Here is a 19,858-nt window from a genome sequence, read left to right on the forward strand (position 1 = left end):
TCTCTGTAAATATGTGATCACCTAGCATGTGTATGGAGATGGTGTTAAAGATAGAATAATGTGATGATGGCACAGCAACATAATATGGACTCTCTCTAGGAGTCGGAGAGAATGGTGCTTATACTATCTCATGGCTAAAGCCGTTGGGGATGGAACCCCTCAGTTGGATGTGAATCCTACATTGCGGGTGGGCTCTAGAATCTCCACTACAACTCTCCCAAGTCCCATTGTTATATGGGCGAGGGGGTGGTGACGTGGTTCTCCAACAGGCTAACAGCCAAAGTTGCCAAGAAGGATCTTTGACAATCTTAATAGGGGAGGAGTTGATCTGTCAAGTAGGTCCTTAAATCAAATGACCCACACCCACCGAAGACATTCGTGAAATTCTTCCTCCAGAAAGATATCCTGCCGGCCAGAGGTGGCTGGAAGGGCCAAGAACCAAGACTGGTGGAGGTCATCTCAAAGTCTGAAGATCCACGGTTGAAAGTCATGCCTGGAGAAGATCGCCACCCAATTGGAGGGGTGAGGTGAGGCTAGGGGCGTCCGGCATCCTTGTGAGTCACAATTCCCGGCAGTGCATATAAGCATTGTTGTTGGATGGTGGTGGGGAGCTGGGAGAAGTGGAGCTAGGAGCTGAAGAACTCAGCTGGGCCAGAGTCCAAGCCCCCCAGGATGTGGGTGCAGGACCCAGTACAGAACTGAAGGCGAGGCAGACCAAATTGTTTCATACCAAGGACTGCCACAATTGCTCCTCATCCAAAGTGGTGGGAGACTAGAAGAGAGCTAGTTTCAATTTATCCTATGTGCGAAGCAAGTTGGCTGAAAATTCTATTCTGGTGCCTCTGAAGATTCACATCTGTGACAAAGCCTGAGGCCACCATGGGGGGAGTGGAAGCGGAAAGGCAAGAGCGGACAAAATCCACTCTCACCAGGTTCTGGAGGCCACGGACAGTTAACTTGAAAAGGAGTGCTCAGCTTTTAACGGCAGGGTCAATGATGCCCAGACCTTCCTTGTGGGGACGTAAGATGATGGTGTCCCCACACCACTTTGGTGCAAGTTTTGTGGCTATCTTTCCTTGACCAAAGGAAGTTCCTGCTAAGCCAGTGACCCTGGCCATTACAGGACCTCGAGGACCAGCTTGAGGTGATATACTACATAGTAGCTAGAAAGGCCTGGTTAGCCACCACAGCTGGGCCTGCTAGAGAGAGTCTCACAGAGCTCGACCACTGCAAAATCTTCCTGACGATGCTCATTATAAGGGAGGTGATCTGCTGCTCGGGCGAGAGGCCTAGGCTCACCTGGCATCCAAGGAAGCGGACCAGGGTGCCTCATGGGATCCATTAGAAACCCACCTCCATTTCCCAGGTTGAGGTGGAGGTGATCTCCTCCTTGGGGGACAAGAATGGATTACCCGGCATCCAAGGAAGTGGACCAGGGTGCCTCCTAGGATCCATTGGAAACCCACCTCCATTTCCCAGGTTGATGTTGCATGCGTGGAAACCTTATTGTAAGGATCCACAGCCCTAGGCCTAATTAAGAACAAGATGCTGATTTAAATTTTAAACATGATTAAGATAGAGGAGAGAGAAGAAGAGAGAAAGAGAGTTGGTGTCAGGGTTTTCTTTGTATTATATGATACAAAAGGTGGCTGAATGACTTTACATATTCAAGGCCCTTGATTTACCCAATATCTAGCCTTCTACATGCCTCTATTGACTTCTAGATTTCTACAATGATGAAATGACTTATGAATGACTCATGGCCTTAGGCCTATATATATGTGCTGAGGTGCTGGTTGGCCTACTGCCCTGCTGTCAGCAGCTGGTTTGCTAGACACAATATTCATGAAATATCCTCCTTTAATGCTGCGCTTCTTTGCATGCCCCACTGCTGGCCGATTGGCTGCCTGGATGCTCCTGTTGGCTGCGGACTCTTGTATGGAGGCTGCCGTCTGGATCTCCATGCCCTCCACGATGCTGGTGGTGATGATGATGCTGATGCAGATGGTACTGATGCTTATGCTGATGCTACTAATGATATTGATGAACATGATGTTGATAACCTAAATGTTGTCCTAATGGATGGATTCATCAAGGATTAATGTTGTCATGCTGATGATTAGCCATGGCACGGGCGTGCACGTGAAATCCCCTCCTAAACTTGAGGAAAGGGTGGACACTCTATCATCCTTCCTCCCTGGACTTCTAGCTTTAAACTGCTACTTCTGACTTTGACCCTGACTTTGATTTTTTGTTTGAACACCTTCCACTTCTTATCTCCACTTTCAAGTCTTGCTGCATCTGTTCCACTGATATCCCCATGTCTGCTATCCCTTACCCTTAACACAACGGTGGGTCACTTGCCGGAATTGATCATCCTGTTGCTAGGCCTTTGGAACTAATATGAGAACTTAATGATGTATTGGTTTCGCATACATACCTCCTCTGGCTTCGCTTGTTGCTGACCACTCCATCTGCTACTCTATTGCATTCTTCTGCCGTGCACCTTCCTTGGGACTTATGCTTAAAGTGGCTGAGCGTGAATGCTCTAATACCAATGTTGCATGCGTGTAAGCCTTATTGTATTGATCCACAACCCTAATCTTGATTAAGAACAAGATGCTGATTTAAACATGATTAAGACAGATGAGAGAGAAGAAGAGAGAGAGAGTTGGTGTCAAGGTTTTCTTTGTATTATATGGTACAAAAGGTGGTTGAATGACTTAACATATTCGATGTCACCATTTGGTCCCTTCACCAGCTTTGGATCAGTGTTTTGGGGAAAGCCCCCACACACAGAACGGAACCAAGGTGAGAACGGGGATTTTCCACAAAAGGAGTAAGCTGAAGCATTCATTGACATGGATGGGCCCGAAAGATGGTCACAAAGCATGAATGTCACAGGATTCAAATCATTTATGTGACTTGTAAGGTTTACGAGTCAATTTTGGCCGAACATGTTATTATTCGGGCATGGATTTATGGACAGAGAAGTAGGCGCCTAGGGTTGAGGGCATACAAAACTTGGATAGGAAGTTTGAAGATGTTAAAAGTGACTTCCCCAAGCACTTATAGCTGGCCAACTTGCTTTTTGGGGGTTGGAGCTATATTTGTAGTTGGTCGACTCGATCTTAAGGGGCATGGCTGACTCGTGAAAAGCAGGAAGAAGGGGACACTCTCGAGGATGCACACAGGTGGAGCAGATAGCAGACCGTATGCTATGAGAAAAGGCTGATTTGTATGTGGAAACTCCGGTGCATGACTGCACCCTCACCTTGGATGCCTTAGGCTTATATATATGTGATGACGTGCTGGTCGGCCTACTGCCCTGCTGCTGGCTAGTTTGTTGGACACAATATGCATGAAATATCCTCCTTTATGATGCTGCGCTTACTTCTTTGCATGCCCCACTGCTGGCCGACTGGCTGCCGACTCCTGTATGGAGGCTGCCGATTGGATCTCCATGCCTTCCATGATGCTGGTGGTGATGATGATGCTGATGGTGATGACGATGGTACTGATGCTTATGCTGATGCTACTACTGATATTGATGAAGATGATGTTGATGACCTAAATGTTGTCCTAACTAATGGATTAATCAAGGATTAATGTTGTTCATGCTCAGGATTAGCCATGGCATGGGCGTGCACGTGACAGTTGAGGTGGGGGTGTCGCTTACTCTAAAGCTGCACGTGACAGTTGAGGTGGGGGTGTCGCTTACTCTAAAGCTGCATGATTTGTTCCAGTTATCTGAGCACTTGAGTAGAGGCAGACTCCTCTACTGCGCTGACACAAACGTGAAGAGGCTCATGCCAAGGAATATGTTGCCATGTTGTTCGTGAACTCTTAGACGAAAAGCTCCTCCACGGTCCTTTTGGGCACATGCAAGCATGGAGAAGCTCACTCTAAGCTCCTTGGAGGAGGACTAGGCTATGAGCTGAGGAGTATGAGGAGGAAATGTTTGATGTCCTAACGCTAATCCTTGGGATTAATGGCCTAATCCGAGAGGGTTAGGGGAGCCTTGGGATTAGGGAATACAGGCCAATATGGGTGGCTAAGGTGGATTATTAGTAAAACCATAGTTACTCGCTATTTATGATTGATTGGTTATTTATGGCCGAGACTCCTACCATGGACTTGGGAGATGGGAGTGAGTCTTAGCATCCGGCACGGGGATGTTTTGTAGTCGCAAACCTACGGTTGGGTACACCCTCTCTTTTTGGTACTAATCTTGTTTGTGTTTAGGGAGATCTTGGAGGGATCTTATAGTTGATATTGAGATCAATAGGTTTCTCGGATAGATTTATTCTCCTGATTCATGTTGTATGCCGAAAGAGATTGTTAGCAACCTTTCGTAATCTTTCAAAAGATTACATGCTGAGGAGTGATGGATTTATAAGACATATATGGGATATATTCTCGTGGTATGGAACACTAGGATTTGCTACATACCGGCTTCTCGATACATCTATACTCCTATTTGAATTTTGGTGGATGTATGGACTAAAGGGAAGAGGCTTGAGAAATCAAATACAAGCAAGAAGAAAGAATGAGATTGTGGATTGCAGATGATCGGAGAGAGTATTATGTAGTTGGGTCTACATTTTGAGTGAATCGTAATTGCTAGATGCTAGATGAAGCTTCTTTGCTTCACACAGATAGTTTCGAGGATCTTCACGTGCATACATATATTTTAAGATCTAGATTCAGAGAAAAATTTTGACTGATATTGAGATTAGTAGGTTTCCCAGATAGATTTATTCTCCCGAGAAGAAACAGGTTGTATGCCCGAAAAGATTGCTAGCAACCTTTGGTAATCTTTTGGAAGACTGCAAGCTGAGGAGAAAACCTCGAAACGTTTCTTGTGACTATGATTTGGTGGATGTCTGGACTAAAGGGAAGAGGCTTGAGAAATCAAATACAAGTAGGAAGAAAGAATGAGATTGTGGATTGCAGATGATTGGAGAGAGCATTATGTAGTTGGGTCTACATTTTGAGTAAATCGTAATTGTCAGATGCTAGATGAAGCTTCTTTGCTTCACAGAGATAGTTCCGAGGATCTTCATGTGCACACACATATTTTAGGATCTAGATTCAGAGAAAAATTTGGAATGATATTGAGATTAGTAGGTTTCCCGGATAGATTTATTCTCCCAAGAAGAAACAGGTTGTATGCCCGAAAAGATTGCTAGCAACCTTTGGTAATCTTTTGGAACAAGCTAAGGAGTGATGGATTTGTAAGATGTATATGGGGTGTATTTTCTTGGTATGGGATGCTAGGCTCTATCACATATGTGATATAGATGATTTTAGCCATAGTTATCCAAAACCCAAGATTGCCGATTGTTGGATGTCTACTTCATGGGGTGAATATACTTCCTCTACCGTGGTAGATGTCCAGTCTTACACCCTATTACTATGGCTATTAGCTAGGACTGTGTTGAAGGAGATAGCACAGGCGGAAGCATAAACAGTAATCATATGAGAGAGTGCAAAGGAGATAGAGAGAGTTGGACAAGATCACCTTTTATAATAGCAGCTTTACAATGGCAATGGTCACACAGGACAAATAAATAGGAGCAATACAATAAAATACCCAGATAAATGGTAAAGCCCCAGAACACTGAGATGCACAATTCTAATACCTCCTCTGCAGCTCATAGTGTGCAAGAGTCAGAAGTAGATAAGTCGATGAAGATGCAACCATGGACCCTCGAGTATCACGAATATTGGAATCACCTCAGAGAGAGCACCGATTGTGGGTCCTGTGGGTTGGCCATGAGCGGAGCACATAAAGCATCCAAGGGGACATGACTATTCACGAGGTGGATGCTTTTGATTTATGTTATTCAGATGTTTTGTTTCAGTAGGCAGAATATAGCTTTCTCATTGGTCTCTTAGGTTCTGTTCCAGTTTGGAAGATCTTTTGACTGAATAATCGAGGACGATTGCTTTGTTTTAAGAGGCGGATAAGTTACAGGACTGAGTATTTTACCTCTTTTTTTAAGCACTATGACTATGCTTAAGCATGTTTAACATTCACTGATCATGTTTTACACTGTATGTGCATGTGTAAGTTTGTACACGTGTGTGGGTGCAAATACATGCTTGGTGTGTGTGTGTACATGTGTGTGCATGCTCGTATGTTTGTACATGTGCATGTATGTGTTTTTGGGTATTTCTCTTACCATGTTGTGAAACCGGCCTTCAGAAACTTGACGGACAGTGAGCACACTTAATCACACTTAAATCTCTTTACGAACTGGAATAATAAACTTGGAAGAAGAAGAAGAATAAGTGGAGCTAGAGTGCTCCCGCACAAAAGACCAATTAGCCCCAAAGCGTGGCGTCCCCCAGGTATTTATTTATCACTCGAGGTCAAAGTAGCCCTTGTACAATTCCCGAGAAGATGCCTCCTTGATTTACGTGGAGGAGATCTCCTTCAACTTTCACCCAATTTGTGTTGTGTGGAAACAAGAGCCTTAGCCCCCTTTTTATATAAGTTTAGGGGTGAAAAGCTATGCTTTTCTCCCTTAGGAAAAAAAAAACTACTACAAGAGCTTTTATCTCATTAAAATCTCTTTGAATAGCTTTTCCCTCTCTTTTTTTAATTAAAAAAATAACATGGCGCTTAGCATTTTCTTTTTTTCAACGCTTGCGCGTTTTTGGGCTGCCCGACGCCTTTGCTTCGCTTCTCTCTCCTTCGCTTGTGCGCCTACCTGCCTACGTGGCAGGGCCTGCACACGTGCGCCTGTGCCTGGCATGTCAGACGCCTACATGGCAGCGCCTGCAACCAACTGCCACGTCATCACCTGCAGTCCTGCCTGCGCAGCCAGCCGTACCATGTTCAGCTGCCAGTACCACGTGGCAGTGCCACGTGTCAGGTTCCTATGCCATAGTGCCACGTGTCAGGTTCCTACTGACTGGTTGTACCTGCAGGGCTGATCCACAAGTAGTCTTGAGAGAGAAACTACTACACCTGCAGCAAGGTAAGAGAAAAACACATAAACATGCACATGAGGATGCACACACATGCACACACGCACACCAAACATGTATCTGCATCCACACACCTATACAAACTTACACATGCATATACATGATTAAACATGATCAGTGAATGTTAAACATGCTTAAAAATAATCACAGTGCTTAAGAAAAAGAGGTAAAATACTCAGTCTTGTAACATGTTGCAAGTGCAGTAGCTGAGACCTCTTCTCTTTTGTTGGGCACTCAAGGCAGCGTAGAGGTGGCCAAGGGGGGCAGCCGTGTAGCAAGCCTTGCAGCGCAGCAAACGGGCAGCAGTCTAGGAGACGTGGCGCTGCCACGTGGCATAGCCAGGAGCAGCCGGGTAGAAGCCCTGCGCAGCAATAGTCGGCCAGCAACCAACGCAACCCAGGTGACGTGGCACAGGCGGCTGCCAGGTGACGTGGCAACTGACATGGCACAAGCGCTGACTGCTGAAGCAACTGGACTGCAACTCAAGCAAGCGAGCTAGCGCACACGTGAACCTCCAAAAACGAAGAGAGAGAAACGCCGGGAGAAGAGAAAAAAAAAAGCAATGTGGAATACAAAAAAAATTAACGCATCAAATCATTGTATGCATTTGGATATCAAGAGATCCTTTGATTGGTTGGAATTGCCTATGATTGTGCTAAGCATATGACTCCTAGCAATAGCTAAGTCATGTTTAGTAGAGGCTCTGGAAGCCTAGATTTTCGTTGAGACTTAAGATGACTCTACGAGCAGTCAACCCTAGCAAGGGCTTATGATTTATTGTATAGTTGTTGAATGGATGTGCATTAATAGATATTGGCTCATACTAGAGGGTTTTATCAGTGGCGTTCTTGTTTGAACACAGACTTGATATAATTATTAGAGGAGTTATGTTTTAAACATGGTCCTCTAATCCTTTAGGATTAGGCCAATAATCCCAAGGATTGGTGTTAGGTACATAACATACTTCCCCTCCTAAGACATTTCCACTCTTGGGAATAAAGAGGGGAACCTCAAACTACATCGGACAACTGACTCCATAATCTAGTTCACACGTCTAATCTTTCCACTCATCATAAGCCTTGAGATTAGGGAAAGCAAGCTGATAGGGTGGCTAAGGTAGATTTTTAGTAAAACCTTAGTTACTGGCTATTTATGACTAGTTGGTTATTTATAGCAACAGTAATCACAATATAAGTGGCTAGTGGGTTTACTATTGATTATTGTTTGACAGTTGTTGATAGTGGGTGTGAACCTACACTAGAGGCTCCCACCATAGACTTGGCCGATGGGAGTGAGACTTACCCTCCCGCTCGAGGGTGGTTTGCAGCCACAAACCTAGAACGGTTGGGAGCTGAGCTAGCCTACACCACCAATGATAGTGGGTGTGAACCTACACTAGAGGCTCCCACCATAGACTTGGCCGATGGGAGTGAGACTTACCCTCCCGCTCGAGGGTGGTTTGCAGCCACAAACCTAGAACGGTTGGGAGCTGAGCTAGCCTACACCACCAATCTTGTTGCTTGCGTTTAGGGAGATCTTGGAGGGATCTCCACACTCACATGGCTGAATAACCCATCTCCACCATAATGCACTCAAAGAAGGCCCAACCCACCATGTTGTTCATGAGCTAAGAGTCAAAAAGCTCCTCCATAGTCCTTTTAAGCATGTGTTGGCATGGAGAAGCTCTCGATCTGACAGCTACGTGGAAGAGGACAAGGCTATGTGTATGAGGAGGAAAAGCTCCTCCACAGTCCTTTTAGGCACGTACAGGCATGGAGTTGTTCTCGTTCTGAGCTACCTGGAAGAGCACTAGGCTATGAGCAGAGAAGTATGAGGAGGAATCTCTCCACACTCACATGGCAGAATCCCATCTGCCTCAGAGAAGGCCCAATCCACCCTCTCCAAGACCACCTCAAATCTAGAAGTACTGCAAGGTCCTGCCACTGCAGCTGGGCTACTACTGTCGCCTCTTAGAGAGTGAAGATGTTATCCACGGGGCTTTTATCCCGGATAAAACCTGCCTGAGCGCCATGGATGATGTCTAGGAGGAAAGGATGGAGCTAGTGCGTGATGACTTTGGCAAGGATGTTATAGGCTGTGGCCTGGAGGGTGTTGGGGAATCAAGTAAATGAGGCCCTCCGATAGGTGCTCTGGCATCCTGCCCATGGTCATGATCTGGTTGTTGTCCTTCAAAAGATCACAATGAGTCTGGAAGAAAGAGACTAAAAGTCCATCCTCGTTTGAACACTTCCTGCAGGGAACACCTGGAGAGCTTTGGCAAGCTCTCTTATCTCTAAAGAGGGACTCTAGGGATGCTTGCCAAGAAGGGGGAACCATGTTGCCAAGCTCATTAAGGAGCTCTCTTGCACTTGGGTCCGAGCAATCGCCACTGACTTCCATTACCCTCATGAGGTGGTTCTTAATGAGCTTGGCAACATAGAGGAAGGCCTGATAGTGATTGCTGAGATGCGTACCAATCCAGGCTCCTAAGGTGGCAAACCCCATCTCTCTTACGGTGAGAACCAGTGGCAGCAAAGAAGTCACAAGTGAACTGATCCCCTGCCTTAGTCCACAAGGAGGTCCTTGCACAAGCGTATGATTCTTGGCAGCCATTCAAAAGAAGCAGTTAGTCTCAGCCATTTAAAAGAAGCAGTTAGTCTCAGCCAGGCTCCATCAAGATCCAGGGTTTCCTGATCTCCTCAATCCTCTACCAAGTGTCAGGGTCTTGAAGAAGGCAGCCTGGCAAATACGTGCCTGATCTCCTCAATCCTCTACTAAGTGTCAGGGTCTCGAAGAAGGCAATGGGCATGAGAAGCAAATACGTGCCTGAGCTCCTCACCCGTGCCTTAGTCCACAAGGAGGTCCTTGCACAAGCGTATGATTCTTGGCAGCCCTTTAAAAGCAGCAGTTAGTCTCAGCCAGGCTCCATCAAGATCCAGGGTTTCTTGATCTCCTCAATCCTCTACTAAGTGTCAGGGTCTTGAAGAAGGCAGCCTGGCAAATACGTGCCTGATCTCCTCTACTACGTGCCGGGGTCTTAAAGAAGGCCTGGCCGTGTGCTTGCTGTCCTGCTTCCAAGGATCCTTGGACCTCCAAGTGTAGTTCCACCTGGGTGCATTCAGAGAAGCAAATACGTGCTTGATCTCCTCAATCCTCTACTAAGTGTCAGGGTCTTGAAGAAGGCAGTCTGGCAAAACAAAACAACCTGGCTGTGTACTTGCTGTCCTGCGTCAAGGATCCTCGGACCTCCAAGTGTAGCTCCACCTGGGTGCATTCAGAGAAGAAAATACGTGCCTGATCTCCTCAATCCTCTACTTAGTGTCAGGGTCTTGAAGAAGGCAGTCTGGCAAAACAAAACAACCTGGTTGTGGGCTTACTGTTCTGCTTCCCAGGATTCTTGGACCTCCAAGTGTAGCCCCACCTGGGCACATTCAGAGAAGGTGGTGCCGGCGAGAATGCCGACTAATCCCCCACCGTGACAAGCCCACTCATCCATGTCGAAACGGTCCAGGTGGTCCAGGTTTAGAGTGGAGTCTAACTTAGAAACTGCAAGGCTCTGAGGGGTCCAGCTGAACTTTGAGAGCTACCAAGCGTCCTGCCCCCTGATGGTAAAAATGAAATCCTCTCGAGAAGCATTCTCAATGCCTAAGATGGTGTTTTCTTCTTAGCGATGTCAGCAGACTCTATGCACCATGCATCAGCCTGTTCTAACATGTTGAAGTCACTCCCCATTTCCGATAAACCCTATTTTGTCCTGATCCAGATGGCCATAAAAAAGGAGTTGAAATTCACTAAAATGGAGACACCCCCCAGGGGCCCGTGGCAGGAACATCACCTCTCCCCAGGCTGCAACCTATGGTGCCGCAAGGTTCTTTTAGGGGTTCCGGGGGCCGGTGTCTACATTTTAGTGGCAGGAGAGCCCAAAAGTACCTCACCGCAGCATAGGTTGCAGCCTGGGGAGAGGTGATGTTCCTGTAGCATCAAGGCACCTCCGATAAACCCTATTCTGCCCTGATCCAGATGGCCATAAAAAAGGAGTTGAAACTCAAAATGGAGAAACCCCTGTGGGTACCTTTTCATGATACCCTAAACCCTAGAACAACCTTACCGCAACGTAGGTTGCAGCCTGGAGAGCATCAAGGCATTGATCTCGCCACCCACCAAGAGGTTGTAGGTTCTACTTAAGATACATTCCGAACGAAGGGCCTTGGCGAGGTGTCATGTCCGCAGCTCTGTCTTTTCCTTTACGAGAAGCTCCTCTTGATGAGGAACCTTCTCAGCAGCATAGAAACTTCATAAACTGTCGCCTGCCTCCCTTCCTCTACCTTCTCCTTTACAAGTAGGAGCACCTCATCACCAACACCTTAAAGCCCCTACAAGAAGCATAATATAATGCAAATACAGGCATTCGCTTACTCTTAGAAATTTGGACGTGGTATGGCCTTCTTGACGGAAAAAAGAGGGAGTGGACTAGAGCTCAAAGCGGGACTTCGAGTTTAGGTTAGGGTCTCTCACTGCTGTGGAGCGGCGCTATCGTCCGCTAGGGTTACTCCCAATTGTGCTAGAGTGTTGCTGCCTTGTGGTGATTATAGTGTTGTCCTGGAATATCAGAGGGCTATGTGCAGTGAGAAAGAGAAGAGAGGCCGTAAGAGTTGAAAACTCGAGGAGACCTTCCTCTCAATCTCGAGAAGGGTGGAACTTCTTTCTTCATTAATGCTCTATGGAACCAATCTAGAGGAAAAACCATCTTGCTCATCAGGGCCGGGTGGAGATGCATGCAATAATACAATGAAGAAAACAATCATGCTCTTATCCTGAAGGTAAGCAACTCATCTGTCCAATTTGACTATTTGCTTCGTTTATGCCCCTATCCTCAAGGTAAGCAACTCATCTATCAATCTAACTATTTGCTCAATTTATGGCCTTATACTTAAGGTAAGCAACTCATTTGTCAATTTGACTATTCCCTCAGTTTATGCCTTTAACGACTCTGTTGAGAGGGCGGCTCATTGGGACCACCTGAGTTTGATCCTAGAGGGGGAGGATGTTATCCTTGTGGGGGATCTCAACATGACTAAGACGTCAGAAGATCGCTCCCACCCCCGATCAGACATGAACTAGGAAGAAAAGGATGCACGGTAGAAGTTTGCCTAGCTATGCTTGTTGGTAGATACTAAATAGATGTGTGAGTTTAACACTGCATGTACCTATACATGGTCTAATAAGCAAACTGGAAGAGAATGGAGGATGGCTAGGCTTGATAGAGGGTATGTTTCTAAAGGTTGCTGGTGGGGGCAGTGACTGCCTTGGGCCACCCGGACCCTCCTGCACCAAGGCTACTTGGACCATGTGCCCATCCTCCTTTCCTTTGCCCTGCCCGACCCTGCACCTCTGCCCCCCCTCCCTTTCAAGCTTAATATATCCTACTCGGGAAAGGAGAACTTTAATGCAGGGAGATTATTGTTGCATGGGGTGCTACAAAGGCCCTTGCCATTGAGTGCTCGATAGATGCAGGAGTCTGCACATGCAAGATCTTTAGGTGCTCAGTGGCATGTCTGGGATGACATCACTCTATAATTTTATTTAATCCTTGAGGCATTGGCTATTCTTCAAGTGGCTACCAAGGTACTTCCACCAGCATGGCCTAGAACAATGTCTCTAAATTTGGCTAACTCGTTGGCAAACTGGGCTTGTGACACAGGGAAACCATTGACTAGGATAAAGGGAACAAACATGCAAGCGTAGTACACCAACTAGGTCGGGCGGCTCCCACAATGTTGGGGCACTCATGACTCAGTGGCAATGTGAACATGTCGCACAACTGAGGTGTGGTAAGCTATCCCATGTTTCAAAATTATTGTATTTCTATGGAGGGCTCTACATCAGAAGCTGGGTACCCCCCACTGAGAGACTGGCTAAATGGACCCCTTATTTCTCACCTATGCCCACTTTGTAAGATGCACAAGGAATTTTATTTCCACCTCCTCTGGGCCTGTCCTTATGCCCAGACTCTATGGAACAGGGTCAGACGATGGCCTAGGGTGGCAGGCATACAATATCAATTCACATGGATGTAAGCTCTTCTTAGGAGTAAGAGTAGGAACCTAGCCCTTGTGAGCATATGGCCTTGGATTCACTTCCACATCATGAAGTAGATGTGGCTTATTCGTAAAATCAGTTAGTATTTCATTGGTGCCCCGAGCACTTATCATTCTGAGTGGGAGCTAGATTACTTTCTTAATGAGCTCAGAATTCTCATGAACCCCTATAGCTCTGAGATGCTGGATGGTGCCAAGAAAAGGCTTCTCTAATGGTTGGCATGTGGTTGATAGGCGATATCTCCCTTTTTTTTGTAACTCAAATCCTCCATATAATTTCAAGTTATCTTTCCCTCACAATTTTTTTAAAAAAAATCCATGGTCTTCTTGGACATTCAACGGTAGCTAGTTTATGGGGACAAAGCAAATCTATCAATTTTTTTTTAAAGTCCCCTTTCAAGGGGATGTAGTGGAGCTAGAAGCTACACCACTCACACACATAACCTTACGATGTTAGGGCTCGAACAACCCAAGACCTCCTAGTAGGGTGGGTCATGACCTAAGCCACTCAGGGAAGTGCCTATTGACCAAACCTATCGATTTCAGTTATGGGTGTCTTCAAAAAGGCCATAACAAGGCACAAATGTGTCGAATAATATTCTTGCAAACCTATCGATTTCAAAATTTACTATGTAATCATGTTGCATGCAAACCTCTGTCACACATAGTTCGTGCTAAAACATGGGGACTTTGAATGAATGCACTCATGAGAGGAAGAGCACACAAGGATGTCAATGGTAGAAATTACGATGAGGCATACTCACATATATAGTAAGAATCACCAATAGGAATGCTCGAGAACAATTTTGAAGCAAAGGCTCTCCATGTAAGTACATTTATCACATGATGATTTAGCTCCTTAGAATTATATGCCCATATCCCCAATGTCACATGATATTTTGGTGTATTATTTCAACAAAAAGGACAAGCATGATTTGCTTGTTATTATTCTCTATGTAGATGATGGCATGCTTGTGATGGCAGGAACCAATGAGTATTTCCTTATAACCTTTAAGGTTGACCTTGCCTTAAATTTTGAGATGATCTTGGTCTTGTGCACTACTATTTGGGTATGCATTTTATATAATAAGATGATGGTAAAGTCATTAAGCAGTCCAAGTACATCAACACACTGCTAAAGAGCTACAATATGGAAATATGTAAACCAACTTCTACACTGATGGAACCTAGTGTAAAGCTTCATCTATAGGACGCTGGTGAACCACTCAACATAACCACTCATGATCAAACTGTTAGATGCCTAATCTCTTTGTGTAACTCATGGCTAGAGCCAATCATCTAGTATGCGGCGTTTACTATATTCAACCATCAGAGGAAAAAAATCCAGATGACTAAAGGATGAAGATCCTTTTTCCCATGGTTGACTCTACCCACTCTCTTTAGTTTCTTTTTTAATTGTGCACCATTGCTATATATAGTGTTGCCATGCATACGATGTAAACCAACTTCTACATTGATGGAACCTAGTGTAAAGCTTAGTCTATAGGACACTGGTGAACCACTCAACGTAACCACTCATGATCAAACTGTTAGATGCCTAATTTCTTTGTGTAACTCATGGCTAGAACCAATCATCTAGTATGAGGCGTTTACTATATTTAGCCATTAGAGGAAAAAAATCCAGATGACTAAAGGATGAAGATCTTTTTCCCCATGGTTGACTCTACCCACTCTCTTTAGTTTCTTTTTGAATTGTGCACCATTGCTATATATAGTGTTGCCATGCATACTATGTATATCAACATGTATACTACCATATCCACATGTATATTACACCATGTATACTACCATATCCACATGTATATTACACCATGTATGTTTACTTGCATTGCTTCTATGTACACTTAGTTTCTATTTGATCTCGAGTTGATCTCTATGTATGTACCATGATTTTGTACGTGTATATTACACCATGTATGTTTACTTGCATTGATTCTATGTACACTTAGTTTGATCTCTCTATATGTACATGATGTTGTAAATGTATATTACACCATGTATGTTTACTTGCATTGCTTCTATGTATACTTAGTTTGATCTCTCTGTATGCACCATGATGTTGTACATGTATATTACACCATGTATGTTTACTTTCATTGTTTCTATGTACACTTAGTTTGATCTCTATGTATGTACCATGATGTACACTTAGTTTGATCTCTATGTATGTACCATGATGCACCTTACATGTGTTCCATCAGATCTCTTTAGTTTCTTAATGCTTTTTTTCTACATGTACACTATCATCTACATGTATAGTATGTATGTAAAACATGGATGTTTACTTCTATTGCTTGGTATGATCTTTATATGTATGTTGCATGTACCTAAGTTGTTATTTCTTGGTATGATCCCTATATATATGATGCATGTACCTAAGTTGTTATTGCTTGTTATGATCTCTACATGTATGATGCATGTACCTAAGTTGTTATATTGTTATGATCTCTACATGTACGATGCATGTAACTCAGTTGTTCTGATCTCAATTTGTATATCATGTGTGAATCTTGTTTAGTTTGATACATCTTTCTATACTACTCGTGTGTATCTTTCATGGCCTTTGTATGTATGCTATGAAGAAACATTGTTGTCTTATAGAATTTTTCATATTTCATGTTCTTTTGTTTATTTATTCTATGCATCATGTCATCAGAGTTTGTATATTGATTCTTATTTATGTTCTTCAATTAAGGTTTTTGTGATGCAAGGAGTGTGAAGCTATACACTATCAATGTTTTTGGTTAAAGTTTACAATTGTTTGGCTATTTGGTTTTCATGATGCAAGGAGTGTCAAGCTATACACACCATGTGAAGCTATACACTATCAATGAAAGACATATGATGTATTGTTTTAGTCAACCATAAGAGTAATAATCCTATTACAACAGAGAAAACAAAAACACAAAAGCCGAAAGATAATAAACACTTTATACATGGGCTTTTGGCATGTTTAAGAGTCAATCATTAAAGGTATGCTTTGGATTTTTATAATAAGTTTCTTTTTGTGGTTTCTTCAAATGGATACTTCTCATATCCTTCTCTATGGGTGATCCCATGTTAGCTAATATAAGAAACATTTTATCTTACATGAGGGGGACTTTACCCCTTCCTAAGACGTGTTGAAACTCTCTCTCTCTCTCTCTCTCTCTCTCTCTCTCTCTCTCTCTCTCTTTGTGTGTGTGTATGTGTGTGTGTTTGTGTGTGTGTCTCCCTCTCTCTCTCTTTGTGTGTGTGTGTGTGTGGGGTAATTTTTCCTTGGGGTTTTTTACTTTGAGACTTGTTACCTCTACTTTAGTTTTTTATTTCCTAGATTGGTGAACAAGGGCATAAGCAATAATTTCCTCAAGAACAAGGGTAAGCTATGGGGTTGACATGATCAGGAATACCTATCGAACATAGTTTCGGGCGACCTAAGTTACATAGTCTAGACCAGAGATTGCATCTAATCTCTAAAAATTAGAACTACGAAAATATTTGATAATATTCATATATTCTCAACTATGTTGTTCACACACACACACACACACACACACATTGATGTAGCACCCCTCACCTTCACTCTCCTTCGACACACACACACACACACACACACACACACACATTGATATAGCACCTCTCACCTTCACTCTCCTTCGAGACTTCACAAAATCAGGTTGAACTTTGTCCTTTGTGAAATCAAGCTTTTCATAAAAGTATGCCTCCGGGTTCCTTGGCTCTATATTGAAATCTTTACAGAAAGGTATCCATAATTTTGCAAAAAAGGAAACTTCCGCTAGTGTGTCAAACATCAATTTGGAGGAACCATCATCAGAGAGATAGCATGCAAACCTAAGAAAAATACTAGTTAGAAGCCATACCATAACCCATACGTAGAACTTACACTAGCTAAACATAAAGCGGCACACTCATTTAGAACTTGCTTCTAATCCATGTCTCATATCATCATGCAATCATAAGATCTTGGTATCAAACATAAATTTCTTCTATTATAAAAGCCTTCTTGGAGAAAAGATGTGCATGTAGATTTTATAAGATTTTGATAGGCATGATACCAATTCTACACACACCTGTTGGTAGGATAGTCTATAGCTAGGACTGACAGTACGGTGCAAGCAGTGACGAGTGGAGGTTCCTTTTGGGCATCAGCAGTTGTAATAAATATATCAACTTGAGGTAAAGTTTCTCCTCCTATATCATACCTGCCAAAAAAGGATAAATGTTTGTACATCTCTCTCTCTCTCTCTCTCTCTCTCTCTCTAAAACACATCCTTCTAGCTCCTGATAATTGTAGCTTGCAAAGCAGCGATACCTCTTTAGAAACACATCCTTCTGTGATTGTGTCTCCTAAGTCTCCTAAGGTTTCTGGAGCAATCCAAGACTAAAAGTGTTGGTCTAACTAGTAAGGGCTAGCTTCCAAGTGTGAAGAAGGTAATGCACCCATGGGTAAGGATTGTTAAGGAATGAGTTAGGTTTGTGGAGTAACCCAAGACCGAGAGTGTTGGTCTAAGTAAGGGAGAGGTTCCAAAGAAAGAGGAGCTCTAAGTGATTCCTCAACAATCCTTACCCGTGGGTGCATTACCTTTATCGTGCTTTCTCTATCACCATTTTGATTAACTCTATTGTCATTTGATTTTCCCAAAGCCTTGCTTCATGTTATCATGCTTCTTCCTCTTGAGAATGTGTTCCTCCTCTTAATGGTGCCATACTTGTATTTCTTCTTTGTCCCATTATTGTAGTTCCTCCACCTACTTCCATTTGGCCTCAAGTACTTTTAGTTTTTGTAAAGTATTCAATTAATTTCAATGTCTTCAACTCTCTATCGATGGTGGGGATGGTGTTTATCTCTTTGCATCTTTCTTGTTGCTCTTTTTTGTCCATGCATCTTCCCCTCTATCGAGCTAAGATTCTTGTCAAGGTAGTATCTAAAAAAGCTAATTTCTACCTAGATTAGATGTCTTATTACCTAGATTAGACCTAGATTAAGGCGTTTGTTAATCCTAGTCTACATGCAGTTTACACTACCAATTTACACTACATGCAAAAAAGGGTTGAGAATGCAAACCCCTGATTTGGCTTTCAATTTTGCACGCTGAAGCTATGGTAAAAAGAATCGATGCAAGGGATGATCTAATGCAAATAGGGAAACCCTTATTTTGGTTATAAACTCTAAAATGTAAACTCTAATTTACTATGCAAAAATTCTACATGCCTTGATACTAATGTCACATGAGTGGCATAGAAAAATGACTCAAATATATGTTAACACTAGCATATGCAAAAACTCTACATGCTTTGATACTAATGTCACATGAGTGACGTAGCAAAAAAACTCAAATATATGTTAACACTAACATATTCAAAAACTCTACATGCTTTGATACTAATGTCACACAAGTGACGTAGCAAAAAGACTAAAATATATGTTAACACTAGCATATGGGAGTTTAATACCTGTCAAAATTAAGCAAGACTCAGTAGAGAAGGATAAATAGACCTTATCGACTATATATTACAAACATGAATATTTACAATAATAAACTTTGATCTTGAGTTCTATCTTATTATACATACCTATGTATTGATGCATATAAAGATTTACAACTTTTGTGATAATATACTAGTTGTTCTAGCTAGTGGTATCGGCGGCACAAGAATGAGATGTGAGCGGATATTTAAAATGAACTTTAAACTACCCTCATATGAGATGTGAGGGGATACCTAAAGTCTCGGGGGATGCATTACTAAGAAACCCTATGTATCACGTGCGTTCAAGGGCTATTTAAAAAACCCCTTACCTTTGAATTTTTTTATGAATAAAATGACCTCTTTTTCTTTATGGACTTACGGGTTTTTTTTAAAATTGATTAAAAAAACCCCTTTAGTAAATATAAATCTGTAAATTTACCTTAAAACTTGGAATTAAAAAACCCCTTCATTTGAACTCACGTGGTATACTTACATATTTTTAGGTGAACCCCCCAAGCCTAAAGTAAACTATGAATTACCATTTTATAGGGTTTCATGATGTTGATTTAGGTTGATGAGCCCTTTTATGACCCCAAAAGTCATCCAAAAGGTCTTGTTCTATTGTGCTCATATTATATGCCTAACTTTTGATCCATGGCTTGGGTACTTCTCGAAACCTATTGGGGAAAGCCAATAGCCCCAAACTAGCCATAATCTATCATGTACTTTGATCCATGGCTTGGGTACTTCTCGAAACCTATTGGGGGAAGCCAAAATAGCCCCAAACTAGCCATAATCTATCATGTACTTTGCCTAAAATGCATGTGCAAGTAGAGAGCATATCTACATGCACATGATAGTGACATAGGTATGCAGACAAAATATCACAAGATTTGGAGCACACCACAGCTTTTAGCACACACTTCCTTGACATGGGAGCTACCCAAAGACATCGTTGTATGAGAGATTTGGTCAATAAATAATCCTTTTGGTAATAGGGGTTGGCCCATTGTTCACCCCCTAGTGTGGTGGTGTTTGTTTTGATTTTATCGTATTTCATTAATTGTGCTTAATTAAGGTAATGGTTAAATGCTCAAAGATATACACTTCCTTGTTACAAAGCCTAGGCTTCCTTGCCTAGTGGAAGACTATCCTATTTTGTGAACCTTGAGTATAAGTTGGGCTCGTACATACTCCTACAAAACAAGAAGATCAAGGAGTAGCAACTCTCATAGGTGGAAACATTAATATTCCAAGTGCAATGCTATAGA

General features: G+C 43.0%; 1 protein-coding gene across 4 annotated transcripts in view; it reads right to left on the minus strand.

Annotated features, from left to right (window-relative positions):
- LOC147633897 (cellulose synthase A catalytic subunit 8 [UDP-forming]-like) overlaps positions 1-19,858 on the minus strand; it is a 34,509-nt gene that overhangs the window by 7,844 nt on the left and 6,807 nt on the right. For all 4 annotated transcript variants that reach the window (XM_086804964.1, XM_086804962.1, XM_086804965.1 and 1 more), the window contains exons 9-10: positions 17,189-17,320; positions 16,742-16,949 (exon numbers count right to left, since the gene is read on the minus strand). In XM_086804964.1, coding sequence (XP_086661090.1) covers positions 16,742-16,949; positions 17,189-17,320 — 340 coding nt within the window. The remainder of the gene's footprint in view (positions 1-16,741; positions 16,950-17,188; positions 17,321-19,858) is intronic.

Source organism: Cibotium barometz, chromosome 11, assembly GCF_041138505.1.
Source record: "Cibotium barometz isolate CiBa-2024 chromosome 11, ASM4113850v1, whole genome shotgun sequence".
Taxonomy (NCBI): domain Eukaryota; kingdom Viridiplantae; phylum Streptophyta; class Polypodiopsida; order Cyatheales; family Cibotiaceae; genus Cibotium; species Cibotium barometz.